The 16,079-nt window shown below is 40.8% G+C and overlaps 1 protein-coding gene across 4 annotated transcripts in view; it reads left to right on the forward strand.

Annotated features, from left to right (window-relative positions):
- Positions 1-8,934, forward strand: part of SPON2 (spondin 2) — a 94,704-nt gene extending 85,770 nt beyond the window's left edge. For 3 of the 4 annotated variants that reach the window (XR_007356529.2, XR_007356530.2, XR_007356528.2), the window contains 7 exons: positions 176-240; positions 918-1,144; positions 1,515-1,738; positions 2,060-2,251; positions 3,484-3,658; positions 7,242-7,476; positions 8,836-8,934. Coding sequence is in view for 1 of the 4 variants with exons in the window: in XM_075128116.1 (XP_074984217.1) it covers positions 922-1,144; positions 1,515-1,738; positions 2,060-2,251; positions 3,484-3,658; positions 7,242-7,420 (993 nt within the window). In the remaining 3 variants the exon portion in view is untranslated. Of the gene's footprint in view, positions 1-175; positions 241-917; positions 1,145-1,514; positions 1,739-2,059; positions 2,252-3,483; positions 3,659-7,241; positions 8,340-8,835 lie in introns of those variants that run through there. The other variant, XM_075128116.1, reaches the window with a different exon arrangement.
- Positions 8,935-16,079: the final 7,145 nt, after the last annotated feature.

The following is a 16,079-nucleotide window of genomic DNA, read 5'->3' on the forward strand; positions in this document are numbered from 1 at the left end:
ATAGAAACCTGAAGCAACCGGCATCCAGGAGATTCTGGAAGTCCATAAAAAAAATCAAGCAACAGTATGGAATTCATTTTGTTAAACTGGAAAGTCTAAAGGTTACGATAACTGTTGGACCAAACGGACCCTCTTCAGGCATAAATAGCAAGACTCCTACTGTCCTCTCTTGCAGAACAGCTCAGCTGCCAGCAAAAGCAGGTGCTCTCCACCGTATATGAGCTCCAGAGGAAATATTTAGTGAGTACTCAAACCTCTTTTAATGAATTAATGTATTACACAACTGTTAGTATTTCAATTATGCTTATGCAGTTTTCTCTAAGGACAAAAGCATTTAAAAAGGAGGATTTTGAACAACTGAGTTTCACTCCTTTGCAATTATGTTAATTTTTAAATGTTTTTTCATAGCAAATATGATAGCAAAGTAACATATTATATTTGTAATGTATTTGACTTTAAATCTGTTCTAAAAATTCTGCTTCAACTTTTATGTTACTTCTCCATGCTTTATTTAATTTAATTTAATCTTTAAAATAATAAATGTATCATTAATGTTTTTACAGCAACATTTACCAGTCTAATTAATTCAAGATGTGATTCTAATAAGATTTTAAAAGAAAATCAAAAACATATTTCCTCATATTACCATGAACAAGTTTAAGATATTTTTTATTTTCCATTAGAAACAGTTGTCCTAGATAGAGTTACAGCTTTGTAACTTACTGCATGGAAACTTCAATTCTGGAAGTCCTATATGTTCTTAGATGCATTAGTTTTTTAGATGCTTTGTATGTATATTTTCTTTTAGTTCAAAACTTATGCTATATTAAATTTCATTGGGCTACAGTTATTCCGTTTTGAGTCTACAGTGACTAATAAGGCTAACATGGACACTTTTTTTCCGTTTCCATGTGTAGGGAAATGGAAAACCTGATGCTTGGCAACAGATCCTGTAAAGTTATCTGGACGCTGCTTATAACAATTTTAGGCTATACCAGCTGTCTGCCTGTGGGTGATGATTCTGTTTGCACAGCAGAGGAAGTTGCTAAGTACAGCATACTCTTTGTAGGGAAATGGAGTCAGGCTGCTTTCCCTAAGCAGTATCCCCTTTATAGGCCTCCAGCACAGTGGTCTTCCTTGCTAGGTAAGTGAAGTGTGTGCAGTGTCAAGACCAGACAAAACTCTCTACAGTTGTGGGGGGGTTGTTCTTTATTTGAATTTATTGAGAATTCCCTTTAGTAAAATGAAAGTCAAAACTAATGTAGCTTGACAGCTAAACAGTAACATACAGAACTTGCAGCATTCAAAATACTTAGAGAATCTAAAAGTGTTTTCAGTTGGCTTCAGTTTTCAATTGGCTACAGCTGAGGTAAACAGTGGTAAGTTAAATGTTTTACAAAATCCTAAATATTAATCCCCAAATTGTTCCACATCAGAAATAAAACAGAGAAACTGTATCAATTAAGATAATCCAAAGTAGACTTTTATATTGAGAAATGTGTTCCCTTAAATAGGTGTTACCCATAGTTCTGACTATAACATGTGGAAAAAGGATGAATATGCCAGCAATGGTGTGCGTGATTTTGCTGAAAAGGGTGAAGCATGGACATTAATGAAGGAAATAGAAGCAGCTGGAGAAAAAATTCAAAGTGTGCATGGAATCTTCTCAGCTCCTGCCATTTCCAGTGGTACAGGACAAACCTTCACGGAATTAGAAGCACATTCAAGACACTCCTTAGTACGTACATTTACATTTTCATTTTAAGGGTTGCTTACTAGTTTTATACCAGCAGGATGCAAAAGGAGATATTTGAAATGCCACTGATAAGTATCAATATAATGCAAGGAATTGCTAAGAGAATCCAGTTTTAAAGAACTTTTTGAACATAAAATGAAATAAAAAAGCAGTCTGGAATATTTTCTTTTAGAAACCCTCAACTAAAATAGTCAGAAATATGTTTGACCCATTGCCATACTAGAAATCAGACCCTGATAGCCAAGCCTGTAGAGACTGGGGGGTGACAGTTATTTTTTATGATGTTTTTCTTTCACTTCGTAGGTTTCTTTTATTGTACGAATTGTGCCCAGCCCTGATTGGTTTGTGGGTGTTGACAGTCTAAATCTATGTGAAGGAGATCATTGGAAAGAACAAGAAACAGTAGAACTTTTTCCATATGATGCTGGAACAGACAGTGGTTTCACATTTTCCTCACCAAACTTTGCCACTATTCCACAGGACACTGTTACAGAAGTAAGTGTATGTATGTTATATACATATGAATATGTATTATGTCATACCTGTATATTATGATTTTTTTCTTTTAAAAATAACTTATGAAATTATAACATGAACTTTTTTTTCTTTGCAAAATGATTTTAATATTTAGTGCTGTATCTGGATTTATGACTTAGCCGGAGCTCCACAGTGATAGCACTTAGCATTCGTTTGGTTGATGTCCGTTTATTTTCTCTGTGTTTGCAAATCCATGTGTCTGAAATGTTATTCGTTATATCTAGGATCATAATACTTCTATTTTGCACTGTCATCTAAAATTCTGTAAAACAGAAATGCATGCTTTTTTGATTACATGCTTTTAAAAAAGCTAGATACATTTATAAAACTAAAACTATGCTGAAAAGAGCTTGCTGGGTTGGTCTGGGCTAGATATTTATCTGTATTAGGGAATCTCTGGGGTTTGCAACTGCCATGTGGCCTGCAGCGGGGGAGGGGAAGTTTTCTGAGAGAATTGCCAAAACTTGGCAGCTGCTAGCATCTAAGGGAAATGAGCTAATGGAAAGGAAGAGGAAGCTTTGCTCAAACTTTTTTTTTTCCTACTGCTACTGCCCTTCCCCTGCTGTAAGTCTTGTCTGCCCTTTCCACGCTCGGTCTATGCCTTACTTTGTTTCAGGGAGCTGTTGTTTAAAGGTGGAGAGAAATGGACTACCTTGCCCCTACATCCCTTAATAAAGTCAGCACTCAGCCAATTCCTTCTCATGTTTAATAAGTGCTTTCCTAGAGCAGAATGTAGTGCTTGCGGGAGTGGGAAAGACTAGAGAAGCTGAAGCACAATCCTCTGTGACCCCTTATAACCATACCACATCTACTACATTATGCCCCAGTCAGTAACCTTGCCACTGCCAGCATTCCCTACCTACAACTTCCTGTCTCCTCCATCAACCTGCTCCAAGCATTATTGTGCATGCTGACTACCCTCCATCCAGTATCTCCATCCAAAAATAGCCACAATTTCTTGTGTGATCTCAGTCCCAGAATCCTTCCACAAAAGTTAGTGGGATTATCTTCATGACAGAAATCACAGCTTTTTTGTGGGGCTCGGGTTCGTAAAGGCTGTACATCCCCCGTTCATATATGTTTTACTTGCCCAGAAGCATAATTAAAACATGATATTCTGTTTAAAATTTCTATCCTTACTAACATGGCAATACTATTTCTATAAACTTCCTTTTATTTTTAATTCATAGATCACTTGTTCCTCTCCAAGTCACCCAGCAAACTCATTTTATTATCCCAAGCTAAAAAGTTTGCCACCTATTGCTCGAGTAACCATTGTAAAACTTAAAAGAAACCAGCTGGGTCTTCCTGGTCCTGAGCCTAACCTGACTGCTATAGGCAATGAAATAGATGACTCTGTCTCAGGTAAGTGGTTAGTTCTTTGATCAACTAGATCCTTTTGTTCCCATTCACTGAGCAGCAAGGAGGGAAGCAAAATTTTAGAAAAGTTCATATCTCTGGCAGGCCATGTGGAAGAGAATGTGGTTATGCAGAATATTCCTGCTCCAGGCAGCAGCAACTCTTCCTTTTACAAAAATGCTGCACAGAAAAGGGGGTCATGCCCAGTCAAATAACAGCCGATCGTTATATTTCTCTGTACCCTTTTCTATGTGGAACAGCATTAACTATTCCTCTGTACTCTGGGTCTAATTCTAATATCACTTACACTTGCATAAATTGGGAGTCATTCTACCAAAGCCAATGGAGTTCCACAAGTGTAAACATAGTGTAGGTAAGATTAGAATTGGGCCCTCTGTGACAGAGACCACAACAACAATATAGGCAATAAACTAGTCCAGATGTCATAGGAAAAAGATACCGAAAGAAACACTGGGGGTGGGGGAAAGCCTTCATGTCTGGCCAGGGATCCACAGGTTTGGGTTAGATCCAAAGCATGTCTTATTCAAACCATAGAACTTCCACAGAACCACCAGTCCTGTGTGAAAGAGATTCTCTTGTCAGACTCTCAGCTCCCCAAATCCTGTGCAAATACTAAAAAAAGGGGTTCCTTCCTCTGAGTTCTTACATAATGGAGCAAAGCGATTATACTTACTGTATTCTCCTTGGTAAGAAGTATTTTGATAGTGATATGAAATAAGAAAACAAAATACAGTTCACCAGCTTGAATAGAATTATGATGGCAACTGATACCTACAGAACAAGAAAAGGAGTACTTGTGGCACCTTAGAGACTAACCAATTTATTTGAGCATGAGCTTTCGTGAGCTACAGCTCACTTCATCAGAGCTGTAGCTCACGAAAGCTCATGCTCAAATAAATTGGTTAGTCTCTAAGGTGCCACAAGTACTCCTTTTCTTTTTGCGAATACAGACTAACACGGCTGTTCCTCTGAAACCTACAGAACAAGATACCCGAGGAGAGTTTAAAATTTGTATTGAAATGCTCAAGTGAAGCCAAGATTTAATTTCAAACAATAATATATTTATCCCATCACAGCTTGCTTTCTTTTTTTTTTTTTTTACTGTCAGTGAATGTTAGTGCTCATGTAAGTGAAGGTTGATAGCACTGATTTGACCCGGTCTTAGTGACAACTTCTAAGCTTCAAACTCAGCATAAATGCTACATCTCCTCTGACTGGAGGAAAGAGGACAGATGGCAGAGAGCCCCATGCAGGTTTACTCTATGCACCCTCTGGTGACTTTCTGTACAGGAATGTGAAAAGGGGAATGTGGAGGACTTCTTAAGAGAGGAGTGCAGAGACCAAAATCCTGCACAGGAAAGATCCATGGGATACATTCCCTAATATTCTGTAGTAGCAACCATGGCCCAAGTGCATGCCAGCTGCTTCAGATTGGGATTGAAGAGTCTATTTCTCTGGCTTTGTCTCTGTGCTAGGAGTTTGGACCATAAGGTGGGCTTCACAAATTTCCTCACAATTAATAAATAACCATGGTAAGGTAAGTGGTCTTTAATAAGGCCTGACTTGTACACTTAAAACGAGCAGATTTCTAGTTTAAAAAATGTTTTCTCAGTAAACGAGAGCTGATCATTCATCATTCAAATTGGGTGACACAGATTACATATAGAATAATATCCTTTCCTCCACAACATTTGAGAAGGGATTATTACTTACTCTGGCCCCAATTCAGGAAAGGAGCTTAAGTATGTACTTAAGTGCTTTCCTTACTAGGGGTGGTCTTTAAAACATGCGTAAGTGCTTCCTGTACTGGGTCCTTAGTATGTTACTTTGAAGATATCATGCAGGATTCTCATTCTTGGGTCTCAGCTCCCTAGCCTAAGACAGATGGGTTTGTCTTGTCCTGAAAGCTTAAGATCCAAGAGTTGGAAGTCAGCCAATATGGTATTTTTAGAGACTATTTATTTATTTTATTTTATTTCCCCATAAATGTGAGTAACTGGAAGTGCTAGCTAGAGCAACATGCTGTATTAACTTCCCCACAAAGTTAATTAATGTGCCTCAGTGTAGGTTAAAAAACCCCTCCGCCCCCACCCTCAAGTGTTCCAATACTGGGCATCCCCATAGTAGATACTATAAATCAGTGGTTCTCAAACTGGGTGCAGGGACCCCTCAGGGCATCACAAGGTTATTACCTGGGGGGTTGCGAGCTGTCAGCCTTCACCCCAAACCCCGCTTTGTCTCCAGCATTTATAGTAGTGCTAAATATATTTTAAAAGTGTTTTTAATTTATAAGGGGGGGTCACACTCAGAGGCTTGCTTTCTGAAAGGGGTCACCAATACAAAAGTTTGAGAACCACTGCTGTAAACAGTACCAAACTACAACAGATTATGTAATATATTTGTAATACATTTGATGAGATAATAGTAATTGTTTAGCCAAACTACACATTTAGTTCTTTTAAGCTTTCTATACAAGTCCATTTCTCTACGCCATTAAAAATTTTAGTAATTCAGGAGATATTATAAAATAAGAGCAACACATACTGAATCAGAGCAATTCATTGTAAGTAAAGCATTTGTTGGACATTCATAGAAGTCTCCACTTTGTGTATATACCAGTACCTTAATCAATATAAAAAAAGTTACTTCACAGGCATAAGGAAAGATTTAATTTCCAAAGGTCAAACCATGTTCCCCATCCACTCAAGGTCTATAGAGATCCGTGACTACAGACATCTTTCCTCCCAACTGCAGAGGGAGAGAGTATCTGTATATTTTCTTTGAGAATTTTATAACTCGCATATCATTCATATTTCTATATTACTTTACAGAATTTCTGATTTATTTGGTTGTAGTAAATTTACAGTATATTAGTGTTAAAAGGCTTTCAGTTATACAATATATTTTATTGGCAAAGGGAAGACTGTGTATAAAAGGTGCTTTAACTTTTCTTGCCAAAAACTAACTACAAGAAGATTTAGCCATAAAAAGAATTAGCATTTTCTTTACTCATGAGGAAGAATAGACTAGGACTTAAATGGAAAATGAAATGAATAGGAACAATATATACAAAGTCGTCCCAGAGTATATAAATAAACTTGATAAAAATCTTAATCCTGGTATTATCCAGCAAGCCATGCAAGGGCAAATGAGTTGTTAGTAGTGAGATGACAGTAAAATATAATTATATTTTCGGAGCATGCTCATTTGAAACAGTTTTCCATTTAAAATTCTCCACTAAATAACTATTACACCATAATTAATGCAGTACCTCCAAACAACCTCTACATTAAACTAAAGAAGTCTACCTTTTCAGGAGCTGAAAACAGATGTCTTTATTTACTAGACAACATATGGCTTTTATTAAAGGAATGTAAAATTAAAATCATGTTAATTTGTTTTTTTAAGTAGATCTTTTTAATATCATCAGTAATGTAGCAAAACAAACATCAGCCTTATATTTGTATAAGTAAGGACAATTTGATAATAGTTTTGTACATTTTGCCAACTATGTGTTTGCCTTAAGCACATATTTCTGTCAAATCACCTCTTCTTATATATGTTACAGAAACACCACTGGACTGTGAGATTTCACTGTGGTCTTCCTGGGGTCTTTGCAGAGGTACTTGTGGAAAGATAGGGACCAAAACCAGAACTCGTTATGTACGCCTTCAAGCTGCCAATAATGGAACTCCTTGTCCAAACCTGGATGAAGAAATAGAATGTGAACCAGACAATTGTGTCTGAAATCTCCTTTCCAGTGGAATAAAGAATAGACAATAATTTAGATCATTTAAATTAAGGTTAGATTTAGTTGAATCTATACTCCATGTCAGTCACTATTCCTTATAATTCAGGTATGATGTAATGTTTTATTGCAGTGTTTAATTAGACTGGATGCTGATTCTATTGTTTGATATCAAGACTTTTTTTAAAATTAGTTAATTTTAGTCCAGCAGTTCTTGATCGTTTACAGGGAAAACAAAACAAAATCCACTGAACCCATTCCTTCCTACAAATATTGTGTAAGTTCTTGCAGTACCATCTAGTGGCAGAAAAGAAATTTTTGGACATACTGCACAGTTCATTTAAATTAACAAATCTTTTGAATATAATCTAGATTATCATATACATTCTTAAATATTAGAATTTGTAGATTTAAATTTGTTTATTTATACCTATGAAGCTAATTATTATGTTGCGGTAAATTATGTTTTATTATAATTTATTGGCATTAAGGTTGACTTCTTGTAATCATGGTTAATTGAGCACACTTCTTTGGAAAACGCTTACATAAACCAGAGTGACCAGATGTGTAACGTAGTTAGGACAATAAAATAACTGAGTAAACTTGTCTTGAATCCTATGCATGCAGAGGAGGAGGTTTGTTTTTCCTCAGACATTGGAAAAATGCCAACTACAAAATTACTCAGCCCACAAGCTTCATATAAGCACTAAAAAGTTTGGATACTAATGGAGAGCCACTGAACTCAGTTGAGTTGAATCTCTTTTCAGATTTAAAAACTGACTGATCTTTGGTGTGGATCCCTACATAAGTAAACTGACTGGGAAATAACTGGTGAAAAATTGTAAAGTCTGTTCAGCTGACTATAAATTTTACCATTTTCTCCATGTATGAAATAAATGTGTCTATGTTTCTTTAAAAGCATATGTGGATGTGAATTATTTGTTTATGTAAAAATCACAAATTTTTGAGGCATAAATGAGAAATTATAGATTTGTTTTTAAATGACTCAAAACAGAATTCTGTATGGATTTCACAAAGCATAATATAACAAAAACTGTTCCACACTCTCAGTATTGTTACTCAAATAGCTAATTGGTTGAAAAAATGATAGCCCATGGATTATGTAGAGTTTTTAGTTATAACATAGGGAAAGGATTTTTGAAATGCAAAAGTTCAACAGAAAACTTTTAAGCTAGTTGGGTTTTTTTAGGTCTACAGTGCACTGTCCTAGAAAATATACAAAAATAAGAAAGGCACAGATATGAACAAGAAAGATCTTGGATGGGGCTGCGTGGGTTCATTTTGAAACATGCCATCTCTGAAAATCATTTTTGGACATTAAAAGGGACACAGCACACTGCATTCTCTCTAGGTACAGGAACACTTAAAGGTTCTGACACTTTTTTTTTTATAGGACTCAGATGAGGATCCTGATGAGTCCTGAAGAAATTAGAACTTTTATCAGCATAGTACATACTGGTCCTCCAAACACTGAATAAACAATTAAAACAAACACTTGGCTCCAGTCGAATACAGCTAAGTATTTTTAAAAAAACCCTAACTTTTGTCATTTCTGGATGTCTTGTATTCTTCTGATTGTCACTCTCCTGTCCTCCATGCCTCCTCGTTTCACTTATTCTTGTTTATAACATCTTTTTTTTTTCTCCACGTTCCTCCTGTGTCCACATTCGTACAGGTTCATTAGCGCTCAAAAATCCTGATTTTGGGGAGAAAAGAACTTTTCTCAGGTCTCTCCACATTCTGTATTATGTTTGTCCTTTTCCATTCTTTGTTTATTTTCTATACAGAAGTCTTCCTTATTTTCTGTTTCGGGTTTTTTTTTTTAATTTAACTGTATAAATACCTAGATAAACAATTACATCCAGGGTATAAGAACAACTTTAAAATGTTTTAAAATATACACGTGAAGTATGCTTTCTGCTTTTATATATCCTGTTCCCTCGCTCCTTCCCCAATCCATTTTCATTGCTCTTTGCCCCATTCATTTCATGGCTGTGAGACAGCCATGTTACTGCAAGGCATGAATTTAGCCTCCAGCATCATTCCTATTAATGGACAGAATTTGAACTGTTGACTGATAAATGGCTAAAGGCTCTAAGTCCTATTACTAGTCCATGTTCCTGAACTGATGATAGAATCCTAAGTGAAAACATAATATGTGATAGTTACAAACACTAGGAATGAGAGGATAAGGAGAAACTTGTAATATTTTCCACGTGATGTCATGACGACAGTTGTAACTTATAACAACATGAAATATATAATAAAGGCCAGATTTTTCCAAGTACTCAGCACCTGCAAATTGAGGCTGGTTTTTCAAAAGCACTCAACCACTGCTTCCATTATGGCATTTATGTAACCCCCTTGGGGTTGAGAGAGCTTGGCCCTTTAAAACCTTGTCCGGAGGCAGAGGGAGTGCTGATTGTTGCAGCAAGAGGAAGTGTTGGTTATTCCAGGGGTGTGGAGAGAGGTAGAGTGACAGGATAGGTCTGTCTGTTGCTACAGAGAGAACGACTATAAGAAGCAGGCCCTCACATAGTGAAGCAACCGAGAATCAGCCCGAAGCCTGGGAGGGACAGAATGACCAACTAGGGACGCCCCAGGACAGGAGACAGGAGGAACACCATGTTAAGGAGGAATCACTTGAGAAGGACAAACCGGATCTGGACTCAGTATCACAGTTGCCCAGAGCTGGATGGGGCCGTGAGTACTGGGGCATGTGATCTTGCATTGGACATAAGGAGGGAGGCTATAGCTAGCTAAGTGGGGAGGCTGTCACTCTGTGTGGGTTTGCAGAGAGTGGCAGAAAAGGGACCGGAGAGGTTTATTGTTGAAAGGTTACTGACACTGAAGACGAGCAAGAGCACCCAAGACTCACTGCTGTACTGGAACTCTGCACAGGATTCCTGGACTCTTAGTGTAGACGCATTGCTTGGTGTCTGTCCTTTTGTATTGTGGTACCACTGGACCTGTGGAGCCTTGTGTTTGGATGTAACACTGTTTTACCACTCCCCCTATCTTCCCTTCTGTTGTTTTGCTTCAATCATCCTTCTGTAAATAAATATTTCCTTTTCCTATATTAATTGTACTCTTCCGGTGTGTGTGTGTTTACACCAGGGGGTTTGGAACAGGTGGGGGAGAATTTCCCTGATGCATTCCTGCAGATGCCTTTTGTTGGCCGGAGCTACCTGAAGAACAGACTCAATCTTGGCCATGAGGGTGCATTTATAACCAGGTTTCCTAGCATGCAGGAGATGGTCACTTATTTGTATGGTAAATCTGCTGTGTTGAAGGTTTTGCTTTTCACATACTTGTTGTTTGTATCCCCAGATCAGGATGAAGGATAGTCCCTTGACACAGGAGGTGGGAATCCTGAGGTAAATGCCTGTATTTGTCTAGTAAACTCAGAGGGAGTTTGCCTGGGATCTGTCTGAGAGGAGGTATGCTAAGTGCTGCGGTAAATGCCTGTATTTGTCTAGTAAACTCAGAGGGAGTTTGCCTGGGATCTGTCTGAGAGGAGGTATGCTAAGTGCTGCATTGGGGGGCTGTGTTGATGAGTATCTGAATGTCTGTTGTGGGGACAGTTTGATAGTTTGACCGTGTGCTTGATGGTTTGAAAAGTGTCAGTTGGGAGTGCTTTGTTCCAGGTGAGCCTTGAGTGGGCCTGACTGTTAAAGAAAGCCAGTCAGCTGAGAACCAGCTGAGCGGGGAATAGCAGAGAGGCTAACAGAGGGAGTTTGCCTGGGAGTTCGCCTGGGGAGAGCCCACTGAGGCTTACATCTTGCCGGCTTCTCTGAGTAGTTGCTACAACTCCTGAGGAAGCTCGTAGAAGGAAGGTAATATGGATGGTGAGCATTCAGCTGTTGTGACCTTAATTGGATATGCCATATTTGTCTTTCTTCCAGAGGACAGAAGCGACTTTGTCTGTACAAAGTGCAAACTGGTCTCCATATTGGAAGAGAATGTTCAAGGCCTGGAGAAACAAATATCAACCCTGCGTTGCATAAGAGAAACTGAAGATTTCCTGGACAGACGTCAGGATATGCTTCTACGGACACAACATTCTGAAGATTCAGAGCAGGCTGCGCAGCGGGGACAGAAGGACGGTGAAGAAATTTGGCAGCATGTGACCTCCAGAAGAAGAAAGGGGAGCGTCCATGTACCAGCAACGCAGATACAGGTGAGCAACTGTTTTCATGTTCTCTTCACAGGTACCATTGCGGGGAGTGGCCCAGATGATACGTCTGGGAGAAGGGAGCAGAAGAAGACTCTGCCAGTTGAAAGGCATGAGATGCACTGTCCTAAGGTTGGGGGTTCCATGACCACCACTCCCAAGAGAGGGAGGCAGGTGGTGGTGGTCAGGGACTCTCTCCCCAGGGGGACTGAGTCATCTATCTGCCGCCCTGACCGGGAAAACCGAGAAATCTGCTGCTTGCCAGGAGCTAGGATTCACGATGTGACGGAGAGACTGCCAAGAATCATCAAGCCCTCGGATCGCTACCGCTTCCTGCTTCTCCACATAGGCACCAATGATACTGCCAAGAATGACCTTGCGCGAATCGCTGTGGACTACGTGGCTCTGGGAAGAAGGGTAAAGGAGTTTGAGATGCAAGTGATGTTCTCGTCCATCTTCCCCGTGGAAGGAAAAGGCCTGGGTAGAGACTGTCAAATCGTGGAAGTCAACAAATGGCTACACAGGTGGTGTCGGAGAGAAGGCTTTGAATTCTTTGGCCATGGGATGGTGTTCCAAGAAGGAGGAGTGCTAGGCAGAGATGAGCTCCACCTAATGAAGAGAGGGAAGAGCATCTTCGCAAGCAGGCTGGCTAACCTAGTGAGGAGGGCTTTAAACTAGGTTCACCGGGGGAAGGAGACCAAAGCCCTGAGGTAAGTGGGGATGTGGGATACCGGGAGGAAGCATGAGCAGGAGAGCGCGAGAGGGGAGGGCTCCTGCCTCATACTGAGAAAGAGGGACGATCAGCGAGTTATCTCAAGTGCCTATACACAAATGCAAGAAGCCTGGGAAAGAAGCAGGAAGAACTGGAAGGCCTGGCACAGTCAAGGAACTATGACGTGATTGGAATAACAGAGACTTGGTGGGATAACTCACATGACTCGAGTACTGTCATGGATGGATATAAACTGTTCAGGAAGGACAGGCAGGCAAGAAAAGATGGGGGAGTTGCATTGTATGTAAGAGAGCAGAATGACTGCTCAGAGCTCTGTATGAAACTGCAGAAAAACCTGAGAGTCTCTAGATTAAGTTTAGAAGTGTAAGTTTAGAAGTGTGAGCAACAAGGGTGATGTGGTGGGAGTCTGCTATAGACCACCAGACCAGGGGGATGAGGTGGACGAGGCTTTCTTCCGGCAACAAACGGAATTTACTAGATCGCAGGCCCTGGTTTTCATGGGAGACTTCAATCAGCCTGATATCTGCTGGGAGAGCAATACAGAGGTGCACAGACAATCCAGGAAGTTTTTGGAAAGTGCAGGGGACAATTTCCTGGTGCAAGTGCTGGAGGAACCAACTAGAGGCAGAGCTCTTCTTGACCTGCTGCTCACAAACTGGGAAGAATTAGTAGGGGAAGCAAAGGTGGATGGGACCGTGGGCAGCAGTGACCATGAGATGGTCGAGTTCAGGATCCTGACACAGGGAAGAAAGGAGCGCAGCAGAATACAGACCCTGGACTTCAGAAAAGCAGACTTTGACTCCCTCAGGGAACTGATGGGAAGGATCCCCTGGGAGAACAACATGAGGGGGAAAGGAGTCCAGGAGAGCTGGCTATATTTAAAGAATCCTTATTGAGGTTACAGGGACAAACCATCCCAATGTGTAGAAAGTATAGTAAATATGGCAGGCGACCAGCTTGGCTTAACAGTGAAATCCTTGCTGATCTTAAACACAAAAAAGAAGCTTACAAAAAGTGGAAGATTGGACAAATGACCAGGAAAGAGTATAAAGATATTGCTCAGGCATGCAGGAGTGAAATCAGGAAGGCCAAATCGCACTTGGAGTTGCAGCTAGCAAGAGATGTTAAGAGTAACAAGAAGGGTTTCTTCAGGTATGTTAGCAACAAAAAGAAAGTCAAGGAAAGTGTGGGCCCCTTACTGAATGAGGGGGGCAACCTAGAGACAGAAGATGTGGAAAAAGCTAATGTACTCAATGCTTTTTTTGCCTCTGTCTTCACAAACAAGGTCAACTCCCAGACTACTGCACTGGGCAGTACAGCATGGGGAGGAGGTGAGCAGCCCTCTGTGGAGAAAGAAATGGTTCGGGACTATTTAGAAAAGCTGGACAAGCAAAAGTCCATGGGGCCGGATGCGCTGCATCCGAGAGTGCTAAAGGAGTTGGCGGATGTGATTGCAGAGCCATTGGCCATTATCTTTGAAAACTCATGGGGAGTGGGGGAGGGCCCGGATGACTGGAAAAAGGCTAATGTAGTGCCCATCTTTAAAAATGGGAAGAAGGAGGTTCCGGGGAGCTACAGGCCAGACAGCCTCACATCATTCCCTGGAAAAATCATGGAGCAGGTCCTCAAGGAATCAATTCTGAAGCACTTAGAGGAGAGGAAAGTGATCAGGAATAGTCAGCATGGATTCACCAAGGGCAAGTCATGCCTGACTAATCTAATTGCCTTCTATGACGAGATAACTGGCTCGATAACTGGATGGGGGGAAGCAGTGGACGTGTTATTCCTTGACTTTAGCAAAGCTTTTGACACCATCTCCCACAGTATTCTTGCCAGCAAGTTAAAGAAGTATGGGCTGGATGAATGGACTATAACGTGGATAGAAAGCTGGCTAGATTGTCGGGCTCAACGGGTAGTGATCAATGGCTCCATGTCTAGTTGGCAGCCGGTATCAAGTGGAGTGCCCCAAGGGTCGGTCCTGGGGCCGGTTTTGTTCAATATCTTCATTAATAATCTGGAGGATGGCGTGGATTGCACCCTCAGCAAAGTTTGCAGATGACACTAAACTGGGAGGAGAGAAAAATACTCTGGAGGGTAGGGATAGGATACAGAGGGACCTAGACAAATTAGAGGATTGGGCCAAAAGAAATTTGATGAGGTTCAGCAAAGACAAGGGCAGAGTCCTGCACTTAGGATGGAAGAATCCTATGCACCGCTACAGACTAGGGACTGAATGGCTAGGCAGCAGTTCTGCAGAAAAGGACTTAGGGGTTACAGTGGACGAGAAGCTGTATGAGAGTCAACAGTGTGCCCTTGTTGCCAAGAAGGCCAATGGCGTTTTGCGCTGTATAAGTAGGGGCATTACCAGCAGATCGAGGGACGTGGTCGTTCCCCTCTATTCAACATTGGTGAGGCCTCATCTGGAGTACTGTGTCCAGTTTTGGGCCCCACACTACAAGAAGGATGTGAAAAAATTGGAAATCGTCCAGCGGAGGGCAACAAAAATGATTAGGGGATTGGAACACATGACTTATGAAGAGAGGCTGAGGGAACTGGGATTGTTTAGTCTGTGGAAGAGAAGAATGAGGGGGTATTTGACAGCTGCTTTCAACTACCTGAAAGGGGGTTCCAAAGAGGATGGCTCTAGACTGTTCTCAGTGGTAGCAGATGACAGAACAAGGAGTAATGGTCTCAAGTTGCAGTGGGGGAGGTGTAGGTTGGATATTAGGAAAAACTTTTTCACTAGGAGGGTGGTGAAGCACTGGAATGGGTTACCTAGGGAGGTGGTGGAATCTCCTTCCTTTTGAAGTTTTTATGGTTAGGCTTGACAAAGCCCTGACTGGGATGATTTAGTTGGGGATTGGTCCTGCTTTGAGCGGGGGTTGGACTAGATGGCCTCCTGAGGTCCCTTCCAACCCTGCTATTCTATGGTTCTATGATTAACAACTGAAGCAGCTATTGTGAAACAAACTTATTCTGGGAAGTCAACTGTGAAGGCACTGTCTCCCAGAATCTTGCGGATCACCTTGTGGAAACTGTAGAGGACACTATGATACTGGGGCATCACAAAGATATCCAAGTGTGTCATTTGCAGATTGTGACAGAGGCTGCAAAAAATTTCTGTGGATAGGTGTCCTTTCGTGGAGATTAAGGGCTGGTACAGTGAAGGAAGGAAACTCCATATGGCTCAGAAAACTACTCTGGGTTTACAACATACCTGGTGGTTGTTCTTTCCTCACCTTACCTTATGGCACAATCTAGATTCAGGCCAGGCTTTAGAGGAACTGATGATCTCCTGTAATCAATGCATAGAGGAGAGACTCTCATCCTCCTGAACGTCTCTGCAGCTTTGATAAGAAACTGCACCTCTATTATTAGACCGCTCACTTGTGGAGTCTCAAAAGGATCAACTCTGTCTTTGTTCTATTCAACAGCTACATACATGCATAGAGTGAACTGGTCAGATGCCAAGTGCCAGCAATATGCAGATGATACACTGCTCTGCATGTGTTTCACAATATATGATACCACTACCACCAAGATGGCCCACAATTTGAACGACATCAGCTCATGGAAAAAAACCAACAGGTTGAAGCTGAACTCAAGCAAGACAGAGGTTATGTTAATAGGCAGAGGAAAGCATTTTTAAAGGTTTGCAACCACAGTGGAATGTCTCCTTTGGTTGATGGTACTCCCTCACTATAGGCCAATTTAGTCTGTAGCTTAGAAA

This window comes from Caretta caretta, chromosome 4, assembly GCF_965140235.1.
Source record: "Caretta caretta isolate rCarCar2 chromosome 4, rCarCar1.hap1, whole genome shotgun sequence".
Taxonomy (NCBI): Eukaryota; Metazoa; Chordata; order Testudines; family Cheloniidae; genus Caretta; species Caretta caretta.